Source organism: Panthera onca, chromosome B2 (genome assembly GCF_046562875.1).
Source record: "Panthera onca isolate mPanOnc1 chromosome B2, mPanOnc1 haplotype 2, whole genome shotgun sequence".
In the NCBI taxonomy this organism is placed as follows: Eukaryota; Metazoa; Chordata; class Mammalia; order Carnivora; family Felidae; genus Panthera; species Panthera onca.
In genome coordinates, this window is record NC_138343.1 from 106896463 (window position 1) to 106914023 (window position 17561).

General features: G+C 41.6%; 1 protein-coding gene across 7 annotated transcripts in view; it reads right to left on the minus strand.

The window, feature by feature from the left end:
* Positions 1-5017, minus strand: part of FAM184A (family with sequence similarity 184 member A) — a 121570-nt gene extending 116553 nt beyond the window's left edge. For all 7 annotated transcript variants that reach the window (XR_009605240.3, XM_060616529.3, XM_060616528.3 and 4 more), the window contains exon 1: positions 4725-5017. Coding sequence is in view for 6 of the 7 variants with exons in the window: in XM_060616529.3 (XP_060472512.1) it covers positions 4725-4892 (168 nt within the window). In the remaining variant the exon portion in view is untranslated. The remainder of the gene's footprint in view (positions 1-4724) is intronic.
* Between the last annotated feature and the right edge of the window lie 12544 nt (positions 5018-17561).

A 17561-nucleotide genomic window follows, 5' to 3' on the forward strand; every position in this document is an offset into this window, starting at 1 on the left:
ACAGCTGCCCTTCTCTCTGGGTTGGTGTTCAGGTTCTGCCGGGGGCAAGCTGTACAATCTTCAAATGACTCCGGCCCTCAACTCCCACACCTATTAAATGAGAGGGTTAGGCTGGTCAGAATCTGTGGTTTCTTCCAGCTCTAAATTTTTTTAACTCTAAAGGCGTCCCTTTATAAAAGTTTGGACAACTGATAAACAGTATATCAAGTTTTTGTGCCTATTAATAAAATACAAGAAATCAATTCAAACCACTCAAATATGACTAACATTCTTTGTCTGGACAAAGAATGAATGCTCCCCATGGACCAAGGTGGGTCCTATGGGAGACAGAGTAAGCTGGGGTGGCGTCACCTAGGTGTATCCAAGAGGGTTACCTGAAGCTTGAACAGACCTCAGCAAAATAAACATGAAGACCCTGCAACATCCAAGAGGCTGAGGAAGGAGTAAGCAACAAGCCAGAATACAGATGCATTTTCACTGTCAAGCAATCTGAAGTGAGGAATCCTGAGCAATGGAGGCAGGAGGTAGAAGACACAGGAGGAAAGAATGAGCTTTAAATGTGTGCCAAATCTATAACAGCACTGAAGCTAGATCACCATGCACAATTCAAGTGAAGTTTGCTACTAGTCTTTCCTCTCTTCCCTTCTTCCTTTTCCAACAGGGATGGGAGGGTAGAGGGGGTGTTAAATCAGGAACAGCAAGACAAAGCAAGAGTAGAAAAGCCCAGGCAGAAGAAAAAAAGTCATGATGCCCCCCTTCCTGATTATTGGCTTCCCGCTCATAGTGGGCAGAGCTGGGAATGGGCATGGGGGAGAAGCGTTGTCCTTAATTTAGGTTTGGTTTCGGGTCTTTATTTGTTGGCACTGAACATTTTAATAATCAAATTGAGACTTCTGCGATTAGTTACTGAAAGACAACTTGTATTATCTAACAGCCACCAGAAAAGTCAAGTTTATCTACAGGCAGATGAGCCAGCCTCACAAACTGAAAGGGACAATGAGTAACACACAAAAAAAGCTGTTTGATAATTACATTACATATATTGCTTTTCACCCTAATACAATAAAGAGGCAACACAGCAGAGAGTAGAGAAGCACACAAATGTGATCCTATTAAACATAACTCAACCCACCCAGCTTCTCTGCCTATCCTAAGATGGTTCAGCCACTAACAATCCCAGAAACCTGCCATAACATGACTCAAGAATCTAAAACTGATTCTTAAAATTTGCTGGAGTGGCCTGAATATAACAGATTCACTTTAAAAGGCAGAGACTGTGTCTTGCTCCATGCTATATCTCGAACATTTAGGATAGTGCCCCTTATATAAAAGGTGCTTTAAAAACTACTGTTCTTCTTTCTAGGAGATGGCTGCTATGTTAGGTTCTAGGGAAATAGAATCTGAACAGATATGTCTGCAGCTGAGCTGGCTTTTTAGTTAAAAACATATTGAGTCTTACTATGTACAAAATTATAATACAGAGGGGCGCCTGGGTGGCTCAGTCGGTTAGGCATCCAACTTCAGCTCAGGTCATGAGCTCACGGTTTGTGAGTTCGAGCCCCGCATCATGCTCTGTGCTGACAGCTCAGAGCCTGGAGCCTGCTTCAGATTCTGTGTCTCCTTCTCTCTCTCCGCCCCTCCCCAACTTGCGCTCTCTCTATGTCTCTCAAAAAATAAATGTAAAAAAATTTTTTTTTAATTATAATACAGATTACTTTCATCCTTAACCTTTCATAACTAGTCAAGTATTTGAAAAATGCATGTATTTTCAATACTGTTCTACAACAATGCAGAATACATGTGAAAAATTTAAACTCGGCGATTCCAATAGAATTAATGTATATATTTTTAAAAACTTAGCAGAAAACCCTCTAAATAAATACAATATAATAATACTACTAAATGCAAACTAGTTTATTTTAAAAAGAGAGGAAGAGTTTAAAAATATATTATCCACTATTTTATTAATATTCTGTTGGCACAGATTCTCTCTTTTCAGTGACAGCCAGAATTAAGAGCCTACTATCTTAGAGAGTTATAGTATCATCATCCCTCTCTTAAAGATTAGGAAACTGAGGTCCAGAATTTAATGACTTGCCCAAGGTCATATTACTAGTGATCAGTAGAGCAGGAGTTTTAATTCAAGAAAGTCAGATTCCCAAGCCACGCTAATTATAATGCTGAAGAGCTGAGTACTACTGACTCTCTCCAGAAGATAGAATATCCTATTTTAATGATTATAATGTTTAATTCTGAAATATACGCTAAGCTTCCAACCTACTTCTACTAATGTGAATAAACCCTTCCTGAGTGAAAATTCTATGTAGCAGATACCAGTAAAGTTTCTAACAGTTGATATATTAATCATATTGTTCTAATTGTACAGTATTTACAAGAAGTGTTTGTGACTGTAAAATTGGACAGTTTCCAAAATGGTACATAAGGGATGCATGTCTTATTGTAGGTTTCAAGAACTAAAGGATGTTGGCTCCGGTAGAGTCCTATTATCTTATTATTTCATTGTCACATCTTATCTTAGTAATAAATGCAAGAGACAGGGTGGGATAGATATTCCAGTATAAGTCAGTGCTTCTCAACATGAGAGGAGTCCCCCCACCTCCCGGGGACATTTGGCAATGTCTAAAGACATGGTCATTGTCATGATGGTGTGTGCAGGGGGGGAGTGCTACTGGAATCTACTAGGTAACAAGAGGAATGCTGTTAAACATCCTATAATGCACAGGACAGCCCTGCCTGCTCCCAACAAGGAATTAGCCAATCCAAAATGTCAACAATGCCAAGACTGAGAAACTCTACTGTAAGAGATTAAATGTCCGAGGCACTTAGCAGAGAAGGTGGTGTGGGTGTTTAGAGACTGTAACTATAAGCACTAAATCAGAGAGTCCAAGTAACACTCAGTAAAGATTAGGAATAGTACTGGAGCCTTGAGGAGCAATGGTATGGGGGCAGCTTCCTGCCTCATTAGAGTAAAGGTGAGTAATCAGAGAAGGTGATAGCAGCTTCTATCAGTACTCTCAGCTTTAATAGTTGTACTAATATTTTTGTCTGATAAAAGAACAGAAAATCGAAAAAGGTAGGTAGTAAAAATAAAAGTAGTTTACTGGAGAGATGAGAAACTTTTTATTCAACTGCACACAGTTCCACTACCAACTTGTTTCTATTACATACGGCAGGAACCTAGAGGGTTACAATCTCAAATAAGAACAATGGGTGTTGTGGACATACCATAAGAAAAGCCAGAATAAATATATAACCATGTGCTTCATTCTGAACATCAGTATTCTGAAGACCAAACATGATTTCAGGAAACCCGGCTTTGAGCTCCCAAACGTATAAATGCCCTGATGGTATACTATTGTTTCTTCCTGGGCTTTCCTTCCTCTGAATATGGGAATCATCTGTCACAAGATTAGGCAGTAAAAACTGGGCACATAGTAAGCTCTGAGACAGAGTGGACCTAAAATGAAAACCAAAACACAAAATTTCCCCCAGTGTTGCCCTGCTTTGCGTGGCTGACTTTTACCATCATGTTCTTGCTCCTTTTTCCTTGAATGCTCTTCTGTAGGAGACCTCCTTCTTCATCCTATCATGTTAGTTTTCTTTCTACCCTCAATCATATTTCTTCACCAAAATCATTTTACCCTCTTTTCATTCCCATTTCACTCCTGTTTCCTTTCTTCCAGCTCTGTCTTACTCTACCTTCTCAATAGTGCCAACTAGTACTGGAATTATAAAATGAGAATTTTGGAGTTGAAAGAGTCAGACTTACTATTAGTACTTACTATTAGCTCTTACTATTAGTAAACGCCCATGATACCCACCTCTCTTCATCATACCCACACTACTAACAAGTGGTTAGCCAACTCAGCTTAAACACATTGAGATCACCTCTACTAACTTTCTGAAACCACGAATCACTTGTTCTCATTAACAGGTATTGAAAGATTGCTCATGATACCTAAACAGAGCAATAGAATTGGTCTGAAATTGCTCTTGCTTCACAGATATCAACTTCTCATTATCAACATTAACTAGAAAAAAGCTCACCATCCTAACTACAGTTGGCCAAATTTGCAGACTTATGCGCTTTGAAAATTATCTTTTGATAGACTGAAACATTTAACTAAGCGCAGACACATGATTCATCTAACAAGCCGTGTTTGACATTTTGTCAGGGTAAGGAATGACTCATTAAATCCCCAAAATGGCACGCAAGGTATGTTTTACCCTCCTACATTGTTCAGGTTTATTCTCCCCTAAGTACGTATCCAACAGAAGATACTGATTAATTGGGAAGATTCCGGGTCTTGTTGGGTAAATACGGTACTGTACTTAATACAGTAGTATAAAGGCTCGTGAAGTCTGGGCAGATACATGAGAGCAAAACTAAAGTGATTTATTATTGTGCAATAAAGGAAGTAGATCCTAATTTGTTCTGTGCTGGCTTACCCCCTAAAGGGCAGCGGGGTGCGAGTCCCATGAACCCAGCCGTGCGGGTGAGTTATCTAGTTTAAATGAACGTCTCCGGCGTTCCACCGAAGTTTGAACGGTTCTTGGAGCTTAGTCTCTGGCTGTTGCTTCCCCACAGAAGCCCCCTTCAACTCGCCCCGGGCGCGAGGCTCGCAGCCTCCCTGCCTGGCAGCTGAGCCCGTCGCGGCCCACATGGGGTCCCCGCCGTGCTGACCCCGCCGCCGCGCTCTTACCTTGGTGAGCTGGGCGATTTTCTTGCTCATTTTCAGGTGCAGGTCCTGACTGTAGTCCATGCTGTGCCCCGCCTGCTGCGCGGCGGCCGGAGAGGGCGCGAATTTGGCCGCCCCGGCCGCCGGGCCGCCGTAATAGTGCTGCTGCCAGCTCATGCCCGGGGTCGCCATCTTCCCGATAGACCCCGGCCCGGGCACCCGTCCTCGCGCTCCGGGGGCGGGCCGAGGAGCAACAGCGTCTGGGAGGCAAGAACCCGGGCGGCCGCTTCCGGACCCGACCCCCGGCGTTTGACAGCCGCGGCCGCAGGCGCCCTCCGGCCCACGACCCCCCCCTCCCCGTCACTCCCGTCCAGGGACGGGGCAGCCCAGCCGGCTCGAGGCCGCGGACGACACCGGCGCGGGGCAGACGCCCGGGGTCCAGCGGCGGCGGTTCCGGGCCCGACCCGCTCTTGCCAGCTTTCCAGCTGGCTCCTGGCGGGGGCGTCGTGGGCAGCGTGGCCCCGCAAGTCCCGCTCCCACCCGCAACCAGGGACCTGGCAAGACGGCCGCCGCCGGGGCTGCGGAGGGAGGAGGAGACGGGGCGGGCTGGTGCGGGGGAAGGCGGGACATGGAGGAGGACGCGGGAGCCGCGGAGCCGCCGTTACCAGGGCGCGCGGCCCGCGGAGCGCGCGGGGACGACTACGTCATTTCTCCGCAGCCAAGCCCCGCCCCGGGCCGCCGCCACCGCCAGCCCCGCAGCCTCGCGGCGGGTAAAAGGCGCCTCGGGAGGGCCCGCCGGGACCGCGCCGCCAGGTGCTTCACCTTGCCGTGGGGATCCCTGAGCCCCCAACTGGGCGGCGAGCCCTGTGTGCCGTGCGTGGGGCTCTACGTAAAAATTTCTGCGAGAGTGGATGAAGCTGTGGTCCTTTCGACTTGCAGAACGCGTGCCGATTTACTGACGGTTTTCCACGTGTAACATCGCGTGCGCTTGGGCTAACTAGCTTTTCCCCAAGAAGGGCGTCAAGCTCACATCCAGTTCCCTCCCAAAGCTGGCCTCAGCACCGCAGAACGTGGGTAATGAAATAGCTGGGAATGGAATAATCCCTCCCTTAAACCTTTCAAATTCATGCAAATATGATGGTTACAGTGTAGTTGGCCGACCTACTAAGTGCCAGGCATTTGTCCTTCATTCAACGTCAAGTATGTGTGTGTGGAGAGATCATACTTCATCAGTCAATAGCAGAGCACTGCACCCTTACTTTTTCTCAGTCTTAATGGAGCCCGAGGCAATTATATATGGAATCTACTTTACTTCCAGACAGCGGGGAAAAACAGAAGTTGGAACAAGATGCCAGCTCCTTAAGGTTTTGGGGCTGCGCCAAAATGTGTCATTACTTGTGCATTTTCACCTCTCTAAATGTGTTATTTCCTACTGATTTTCTCCTAACATCTCTACTCCTGTAGATCAAGTGATTTTTTTTTTTAAATTTTTAAGTGTATCCTGTGTTGAAGTAAATAACTCGTTTTAGGGCGATCTTAACAGAAACTTTAAAAATGTAGAATTGTGCCTATTTTAGAAACTCTGTTCTCCAGGCAGTTTTGCAGAACTGAATTCCCCCACATTATAGTATGTAATTTCTCTTTAGGATGCAACTAACCATTGTATAAACTTGAGATTATTAACAAATCCGACTGGGGACAAGATTATCGCAAAGTATCTGACTGTAACAAATCTAAACCAACAAGGTGAAGATTGAATAGCATCATGAAATAGTTCCAGAACTGTTGGAATGCCAGAAAAGAAGACTGATATTGGCTACATCTTTTCCCAGGTGCTAGGTACTCAGCCCACCCCACCCCAAGTCCCCCAAAATAAGTGGTCTAGTTCCAAGGTCTGAATGGAGCAGATGCCCAGAAACAAATATCATGTAAATTTTGCTTTGCTCTTAAACTCTAATGATTCAATGAAATTAAAGAGAATTAGGAGCTAGTGCTATTTCATCAAATTCTAGACATAGAAGATGAACACTCATTTTTGAACTCCTATATCCTTTACATGCTAAGCAAAAATGTATGCTCAAAAGACTCCCCATTTCCTTAAATTTTTATAATTAAGTCTTGCTAGGGCAAAGAAGGTGTTTTTAGTTTTGTCTCTATAATATAGTGGAAAGTGTATAATAAGGAGATCAATGTATAGCCTCAGCTGAACCTGTTTGCTCCTCAAATTCCTCCTCTGAAAAGAGACAGTATTTATCAGTCTCTTCCCACTCTAACTGGGCAGTTAGAGGTTGCGGCCCTGGTTTACGCTGAACCCTATCACATGAGATCCTGGCGTCACTGTACAGCATAGCCCAAGAGGAGCCTTATCCTAAATACTATGCTCACAAGACATCCAGTGTCATTCCATGAATTTAATATTTTTGCCCTACCACAATGGGATAACACAGGTCATCTTGTATAGGATTCTATGCAATTATAAATAATATAAACATAAAGAATAATATAATACACCCATAATCCTATTACCCAGAATCTCACTTTTTAAAAATCCAATAAAGGAGGTATGCAATAGGAGAGAAAACAGGAAAAGCTAGTTAGGCAAGAAATCTTTATTTAGTACCTGTTTCTCTCATGAGATGGTTTATGCAGAAATATTTATTGAATACTTATTGTGTTCCAGGTGCTGTTAGGTGCTGAGGTTGCAGTCATGACTAAGAATCAGTCTCTGTCCTCAAAAAGTTAGCAGTCTAGCGGGAAACACAAAGAATAAGGTGCAATGCAATGTGGTGTTAAAGGAACTCACAAGAGGGGCACTTAACCTCGCTTGAGGTGTCAGAGAAGACTTCACACACACACAAAGGCAATAATTGAACAGACTTCTGAAGGATGAATTTTTCAGATAAAAAGGGTAGAAATTTTTCAGATAAAAAAAAGGTGGACTACAAACTCTGAAGGTGAGAGAGAACATAATCCACTTAGGGAGCAGCAAGTGGTATGGTATGGCTGGAGCAAAGAGCTTGATGGGATGTCAAAATATGAGATAGAGCAGATATCAAGATCATGCATGGGGGTGGTTCTTGACCATTCATGGGGGTGGTATTTGCCTTGATAAATAGTTGGGACTTTATTCTGAAAGCAATAATGAACTAATGAAGGGCTTTACACAGAAAATGAAACAATCAGATTTGCTCTTTAGTAACATAATTCTTGTGACTGTGGAAAATGGATTCAGAGGCAACTTTATAGGCAAGGAGACTAGTTATGAGGCTCTTGCACTTATTCAAGTGAGAGAGGATGGAACATTGACCTAAATTATGACAGCGAGAATAGAAAGAAACGGATGTATGTGAAACATCCCTAAAGTAAAACAGGACATTGAGGCCGAGGAAGAGAAAGCAATCAAGAGCTCCACCTGAGATGGCCTAGAGGAGAAGGGACAGGTGGGAGAAAGTGATAAGTTCAGTGTAGAACCTGTTACTTTTGAGGTGCCTATGGGACATCCAAATGGAGTTGTTCAGTTGCAGTCCAATACAGAGTAGAAGAGGTAATATGGTAATCAAGTTTGAATACAATAGGAGAAGGTTGCTTACAAAGAGGAAACCAGAAGCTATTAGTATATGAAAAGAAGCATCTGTCTAGGCACGGTTGTTATCTATGGTATCCTCAAGCTTCTCTCTGAAGAAGAGTCATAACCCATGGATGGAAGCATCAGGCCAAAGGAAACAATGCTGGAGACATGGGCTCATAGTAAAGCAGAGGTAGAGGCTGGTACAAGGGAGCAGTCACTGAAAACAGGTAGAGGAATAAGCTGGAAGTAAGAAGAATTATTGCCTGTTAGAGCTGGAATAGAAGTTCAAGTCCAAACCTATTACTTTATACATATTGAAGATAAGAAAGGTAGAGTTGTGGGGTGCCTGGGTGGTTCAGTCGGTTAAACATCCAACTCTTGATCTTGGCTCAGTTCATAATCTCACAGTTCTTGAGTTCAAGCCCCGCTTTGGGCTCTGTGCTGATGATGCAGAGCCTGTTTGGAATTCTCTCTCCCCCTCTCTCTGCCTCTTCCCTGCTTGCGCACCCACACTCTCTTTCTCTCAAAATAAATAAACTTAAAAATTTTTTAAACAAAACATTAAAAAAAAAGAAGGGTTAAGTTGCACAGATTTTCAAAACCAATTAATAATAGAGCTAGAAGACAGACCTAGATATTTTATACCCAGTTCTTTCTGGTTTACTAAACAATAGTTTAAAGCTATTCATAGGGGAATCTCTGCTCTGATGTTCTTTGACTAGAAATTTCTTATTCTAAAACCTCCAAGCTCTGATTTTTCAATTATGATTTATATTTGGAATGATGCCTCCCAGGCTCTCAAATTCCCTACACACTTTCTGAATTGTTAGAAATGGTAGGGGGAGGGAAGAAGAAAGTGGTAGTGGGGGCTGTAAGGGCTGATTAATGAAGCTAATGCAGTGTCCATGTCTCCTTCCAGGAGGGGTCCTAACTAGTGATAACATGGTTAAAAATTTACTAAAAAATTATGAAAATAACTTTTTTTTGTTTTTCTCTCAAGACTCCCAAATTGTATATACATCAGACTCCAGAAAACCTAGATTAACCCAAGCAGCAGTACCTGAAGTTAAGAATTAATATTAAGATTGGGGTGCCTGGGTAGCTCAGTCGTTAAGCATCTAACTCTTGATATTGACTCAGGTCATGATCTCACATTTTGTGAGATTGAGCCCCATGTAGGGTTCTGTGCTGACAGCATGGAGCCTGCTTGGGAGTCTTTCTCTCTCTCTGCCCTTACTTCCTTCTCAAAAATAAGTAAACATTTGGGATACCTGCGTGGCTCAGTTGGTTAAGCGTCCAACTTTGGCTCAGGTCATGATCTTGCAGTTCATGAGTTCGAGCCCATGTTGAGCTCTGTGCTGACAGCTCAGAGCCTGGAGCCTTCTTCAGATTCTTTCTCCTTTCTCTGCCCCTCCCCCACTTGCACTCTGTCTCTCTCCCTCTCTCTCTCTCAAATATAAATAAACATTTAAAAAATAAAAAAAAATAAACATTTTAAAAAAAGAATATTAGGATTTAAATGTGTCTTAAAAGTTAGGGGGCGCCTGGGTGGCTTGGTCGGTTGGGCGGCCGACTTCGGCTCAGGTCATGATCTCGCGGTCTGTGAGTTCGAGCCCCGCGTCCAGCTCTGGGCTGACAGCTCAGAGCCTGGAGCCTGTTTCGGATTCTGTGTCTCCCTTTCCCTCTGCCCCTCCCCTGTTCATGCTCTGTCTCTCTCTGTCTCAAAAATAAATAAACGTTAAAAAAAAATTAAAAAAAAAAAAGTTAGTAGACCAAAAGCAACAACAACAAAATAGCTGCACTGGACTTCATTAAAATTAAAAACTTTTGTGCATTAAAGGACATCATCAACAGAGTAAAAAAGCATCTCATGGAATGGGAGAAAATATTTGCAAGTTATATATCTGATAAGGGAATAATATTCAGAATTTATTTAAAAACCCCCATAACTCAATAACAACAAAACAATCAGGTTAAAAAATAGGAACAGGCACCTGGCTGGCTCAGTCAGTAGAGCATGCAACTCTTTTTAAAAATTTTTTTTCTTTACATTTATTTACTTTTGAGAGACAGAGACAGAGCACAAGCTAGGGAGGGGAAGAGAGAGGAGACACAGAATCCGAAGCAGGGTCCAGGCTCCAAGCTGTCAGTACAGAGCCCAGTGTGGGGTTCAAACTCACAAGCCGTGAGATCATGAGCTGAGCCAAAGTGGGACACTTAACCAACTGAGCCACCCAGGCGCCCCTGGAGCACACAACTCTTGATCTGGGGTCATGAGTTTGAGTCCCACATTGGCATAGAGACTACTAAAAAAAAAAATGGGTAAAGGACGGAAGTACACATTTCTCCAAAGAACATATACAAATGGCCAATAAGCACATGAAAAGATGATAAGTTGCTCCAGATCACTAATAGAGTAACGAAAATCAAAACCACAATTAAATACTGCTTCACACCCATTAGAATGGTGATTATAGAAACAAAAGAGAAAATAACAAGTGTTATGTGGAGAAATTGGGACACTTGTACATTGCTGGTAGGAATGAAAAAATGGTACAGCCATTGTGTAAAACACTATGGCAGCTCCTCAAAAGATTAAACATAGTATTACCATATGATGTAGCAATTCTGCTTCTGGGTATGTACCCAAAAGAATAAAAAGCAAAGACTCAAAGAGATATTTGTATAGCAATGTTCTTAGGAGTATTATTAACATAGCCAAAATGTGGAAGCCAAGGTGTCCATTAATAAATGAATGGATAAACAAAATATGGTATATACATACAATGGCATATTACTCAGCCTTAAAAAGGAAGGAAATTCTGACACATGCTTACCACATGGAAAACCCTTGAAAACCTTATGCTAAATGAAATAAACCTGTCACAACAGGACAAATACTGTATGATTCCACTTATATGAGGTGCCTAGAGTAATCAAACTCAGAGATATAGAAAATAGAAGGGTTGTTGCCAGGGGCTGGAGGGAGATGGGAATGGGAAGTTATTATTTGATGGGCACAGAGTTTCAGTTTTGGAAAATAAAAAAGTTCTGGAAGTGGATGGTGGTTATAGTTGCACAGCAATGTAAATATACTTAATGCACTGAATGGTACTCTTAAAAGCGGTTAAAATGGTAAATTTTTTGTTATGTGTATTTTAACACAATAAGAATATTGACACTGACTTCTTCAATGAAATATACTCTCATTACCTTTGGGAAATCTATTCCAGAGAACAGATAAACAGAAAATACTGTTCCATCAACCAAGAAGTATCTATTGAATGCTTCCTTCATGGAGTGAAATAATCATTTCCTATCCCAGGTCATGGTTAGCTATAGAGGACATCTAGATATGAAGTTTGAAAGAAGAACGAGGTAGGGGAATGTTCTTCTTTCTCCATTTTTCCTTTCCCATCCTTCCCATCTGGATCAGAAGGGTCATAGAATTCAAATCAGAGAGTAAATTGAGAGTGGAACCAAATATCTACACAAAAATGCCTGGTCGGGCAGGTGATCTCTAAAGAACCTCCTAACTCTCCTCTCTTCTGCATCACATTGTTAAGACTCTTAGGAACATTCAGTACTTGAATGAAACTTAATCTAAGGTTTTACAACAAAGCTTAATAGCATAAGGAACTCAGAATTAATAAAGAATGTGTACAAGCAACTGAACTCCAGTGGTACCAATAAACACACCAGATCTCTGTAAAACTTGACACATGTACAGAACTTTTTTTGTATTAAACATTTTCCAAATGACGTCCATTACTTTGGTGACAGTCTCTAAGGATAATGGAATCCAAATCCTTCTTCTATTCCAGGACTGATTGTGGCACTAAACCACCTCTTTTTCTTCATCTGTAAAGTTAGGATATTGAACTAAGTGATCTTGAGGATTTTCTGTATTTCCCATATATTACATGTTGAATTATTTCATATTTTTAGAACACATAATTTGATTATATTTATTTGGATATACTACAATCAGTCATATACCAACTCTTGTGTTTACTTCCTAACACATCCAAATAAGTGGTAAATCCATTTGGCTGCAAACTGGTAGACATTACTATAAAGGAGTATGACTCCTGTTAACTGTTATTTGTTGATGTCTGGGACTGTGTTCCTTTCTCTTTCTCTCTTTCTCTTTTTTCTGTTCCTTCCCCATGAATTTAGAAAGCTCATTGCTGTCACATCAATCATTTGAAAGTGGTATATAATACTTCTAAAATGTTTGATGCACAAAAAGATCCTCACTAAATGTTCCCAAATTTTAGTTAATTTTACTTTCTCCACCAAAACTATAATTAGCTTTTCCTTTATGAACAAAGCCAACCCTTTCTATAAAACATAATCAACGAGCAACTAACTAGTTTATCCATCCACTTTGTTTGGATTCCTCAGAAAGCAGACTGAATCAGGTAGTTTACTTAATAGGTAATCTTGGGAAGCAGAGAAACTGAGAGAGATAAGAAGGAAAAGGCATTTGACAATACATTATTGAGCTGGCTACCACATTGATCAGTTGGGACTCAGTTTTACTAAGGACCCTCTAAGAAACCATATAGAATGCATCTCAGAATTTTCCTGCCCAAGGACAAAAGGCTGATGCATTTATCAATTGACTCATTTAACTCATTAATTGAGGGCAGCTTCCAGAGGAATAATCCTCTCATATGTCTGGTCATTCAGTGTAGGTTTAGTGAGCTCCTGTGGGTTTGTAAAGAGAGGTAAGTCAGAAAGGCAGAAAGATGGAGCAGACACTTGAGTAGGAACTGTGGCATGCATGGGAACTGTCCAACACCTCTGCAGCTGAAATCAAATGAAGTGCCACAGGACACCAAAAGTATCTGCTACAATCTATCACTGAAACTTTTCAGATCCATTTTTGCCCTATATAAAATCCATTCAGTCATCAATTCTTTAAGGTCATGGCCGGCTTCTCCAAAGGACTTAAGGCGACAGAGTTAGTGTAGCAAACAGATGTCCCATGCTGCAACTGGTCCAAAGACCTCAATTTGTATTCATCAGGTCCCTTCTCCACCACCCATTATAGATTTTCCTTACTCTTGGCAAGCACGTTAGCTGGTCTGAATTATTTGTTTGATGGATAGACCCAGGTTTCACCCCCTGAGGAGGCTATGCCCATGCTCAGGTCAGGCGGAGGTTGCTACAGTTTTTCATTCAGTGCTATAGGGGAATCCCAGTGAATCTTTTGTGATCTAGAAATACTTCTCCTTGTCCCCATTATTTAGCCAGGTGCTTATGACAACATATAAATTTACCTTCCAGTATAAAAAATGCCTTTATTTATCTGCATGTACCCTGGCATAAAGAGCCAAAGTGAACAGGTGGCAGTCATAGCTATCAATTTTGTGAGACTGTTGTAGTACTCCCTGGTAGTAGAGATTTTCTCCTTCCCACCAACAGTAACCAAGATCTGTAAATTAACAGAGCCTAAGGATGTGAGAATAGGAAGCACAAATTCTATAAGAGGCTTACTGGGTATGATGGTGAGAGGAGTCATTCCTACTTCCCTAGTTTGGTGTCCAGGCTCATGTATTCTAACTATTGAGTACACAGCACCACGTATTTGTCATGGGCTCAGCGCATATACCTCCTCATGTAGGACAACTCCCAATCATATAGGGTGTTGTCCCCAAACTAACTGAACCCTTACTAGTCCATTTTAACACTCTATCAGATCAAATTCTTCTAGATAATATGGTGTATGGTAGGAATAGTGGATTCTATTGTCTTGTGTCCATTATTGTCTTGTTGTATCTCTTTTACTATGGGTCTTTTAGTCCAAAGTGATGTTATTAAGGATACCATGTCAGTAAATAAATCATTCTGTAAGCCCTCAGATAATAATCCTGAAAGAGATGCTATGGGTAAGGAAGCCAAGAACATATCCAGAATAGGAGATGCTTCCTGTAAGGATGAATCACTTCTTCCCCCAGAGAGGGGTGAGGGATCCAATGCAATCAGCTTGCCATTAAGTACCTGGCTGGTGTCCTTGAGATTTGGTACTTTACTGAATTCTCAGTATTGGTCTTTGCTGCTGACAAGTCAGAACTTCTGCAGAAGCAGTAGCTATTTCAGTTTAGTGAAAAGGAATCGATACTACTGGAGCCATGCATGGCCTCCATACCTACTAATAAGGCTACTGTGTGCATGGGCCTATTGTACTAGCATTGGGGTAGTAAGAACAGAGGCTGGTTGACATTTACATGAACAGAATCTTGTCTACCTGGTTGCTCTCTGGGAGACAGTGTAAGACACAAGGATGTGCATGTTCGTTTCTACTCCTACACTTCATATGCCTCTCTCCCAAGCTTTATACTTGATAGTATAGTTTTATTCATCCTAGGCCCCTGATCAATCAGCCAAGTAATTCACCACTGCACAGAAGAGCATATATATCCTTATATCAGGCTAGTTCTTCTTCCATATACCAAGTGCCCGCTCCAATCTCTGCTCACTATGAGACTTTATTTTTAGCACAGGCTTTTAGTGGTAGTAATCCTATGAATGGGATATAGTACAATAGCAGACCATTTTCACTTGTACCAACATATAGAACCAGGCCATGTTTAAAATAGGCTTAGATTTTTTCCGTTCTGTCAGTTGGTCACAGGGAACATTTCATGAGGCCATAGGTGTGGAATGACAGAGAATCACTGATGCAACAGAAGGTGGTGATGTGGGAGTCCGGTCATCTGTTTGTGAAATTTACTTGTGCCCTCTGGACTTCTCAGACCTGATCCTGTATGTATCATTTCCATCATATGATGGATTACTGCTGTGCAAGCTCACCTTTACTTAGATTATTTGACAATATACTTCCATTTGCAGTCACTTGATGTCTCATAGTCAGGTGCTCAGTCTCAACTAGGACCCTGTAGTATAAGGAAACTTATTTTCAAATGGTGGGTGGTTCTTTGTAGCAGGAGGCATACCTTGACTCAGAATTATAGAGCTCTGAATTGTCATCTCTGTTGGATACTTATAGCACCACTGAATCTATTGGGTTGTATAGTCCTAGCAACAAGGAAACTTGTATTATTGCCTGAACTGCTGCAGAGTCTTCTCTTCTTTGAGTCTCACTAGAAAGTGGAAAATTTCTGCATCACTCAATTTGGTTTGGGGCAGTATCTGTTGCTTCTAAAATTAAGAGACCAAACTTGTGCTGTACTTCTTGCCAAGTGTTAGGAATGCGAAATTTAAGAATGAAGCATATCCATCCCAGTTATGCATTTGGGGCTTGGGAGAGTACCATAGGATGGCCTGCAAACACACTGGAGATGTCATGTATCCTGGTACTCCATTTATCCCCTGGCTTCTTTAAGCCTCCACTTTATTGAGGAGGCCATGATGGCATTTGGGCCCCCTGTTATGATTGGCATCTTATTTTTTAATATAATTTATTGTCAAATTGGCTAACATACAGTGTGTACAGTGTGCTCTTGGTTTTGGGGGTAGGTTCCCGTGGTTCATCGCTTACATACAACACCCAGTGCTCATCCCAACAGGTGCCCTCCTCAATGCCCATCACCCATTTCCCCCTCTCTCCCACCTCCCATCAACCCTCAGTTTTCTCTGTATTTAAGAGTCTCTTATGGTTTGCCTCCCTCCCTCTCTGTTTGTAACTATTTTTTCCCCTTCCCTTCCCCCATAGTCTTCTTTTAAGTTTCTCAAGTTCCACATATGAGTGAAAACATGATATCTTTCTCTGACTGACTTATTTCACTTAGCATAATACCTTCCAGTTCCATCCATGTTGCTGCAAATGGCATGATTTCATTCTTTCTCATTGCCAAGTAGTATTCCATTGTATATATAGACCATATCTTCTTTATCCATTCATCAGTTGATGGACATATAAGCTCTTTTCATAATTTGGCTATTGTTGAAAGCTCTTCTATAAACGTTGGGGTACATGTGCCCCTATGAATCAGCATTCCTATATCTTTTAGGTAAACTCTCAGTAGTGCTATTGCTGGGTCATAGGGTAATTCTATTTTTAACTTTTTGAAGAACCTCCACACTGTTTTCAAGAGCAGCTGCACCAGTTTGTATTCCCACTAACAGTACAAGAGGGTTCCCGTTTCTCCACATCATTGTATGATTGACATCTTAGATTCTGTATCTAATAGTCTTTGAAAAGTCTGAGTAGATGGCTATAGGTTCCCTTGTTGGAAGAGTTAACGTATATACTTATGATGGGGCTGCATGGTCTTTCCTTGACGGAATTAGGTTTCCTTTTCAGTCATTGCGTTCTTGGGATGGGAACTACCTCAGATCTGGAAACTCAATGAAGCATTATGATTTTCTATGATCAGGATGTTGACCCCAGCCTGCTGTTCACCTGCTTTTGATTTTTTTCTATTTATGAAAGTCAAGTAATACTTTCATAGGCTGCCTATCTATCTTATCTCTAGTAATATAAAGGTCTATTAGCCATTACCCCAAATCTCTAGTGTAGAGGAACCCTGAATTACCCCTCTAGTTTTGTTGCCTATTACAGTAATTATGCCTTTGATGTTTAAGTACAGCTGCCTGTCCTCTAATGTCATGAAATTCTTTCATTCTCATGGACCCTCAGAACCAAATTCTATGGTAACATTTTCTTCTGTGAGCCCTGGTTCATAGAGTATACTGCCACCGAAATTTAAAAAATGCTATCACATTTCTTATTGCCCTAGTAAAGAGAATAGTCTAGGAAATATAGCCAGGCAGGGGGTCTCACATAAAAACCAAATTCTAATATATATACCTCTTTGAGGCTTCTGATCTGTTCCCTAATACTGTGATAGGCAGTTTTGGCATCTCTACATTGTTGTTATGTCCTAACTTCAAGGCACCATTTCAGCAGTGTGTTGGGACAATCCAGGTGTCCCTGACAGGATATCAATCCCTGAGTCATGTTATATATTCCAACAAACTCCCCCCTATTCTGCTTTATATCCCACTCATCCTATTTTATATAACACCTTCAAATCCATTCCCATAGATCTTTCCCTCATTCCTGTCAGTATATATTAGCCAGATTCTCTAATTCTTTCAGTAAGTTATTTCTTCCCATAGCAGACTCTACCTTCCCTCATATAGTACTCTGGGACCTGACTCTCATTATTAAGCTGCACAGCAATCAGAAGAGTTAGTGGAGAAGATCCCAAGGAGGATAAGCATCATGTTGCCAGGCATTCAGCTCAGGGCAGTGCCCATCCTCTCAAGGCAAGCGAAGACTGCTGTTTTCTAGTGGGGGGGGGGGGAGGAGAGACTGG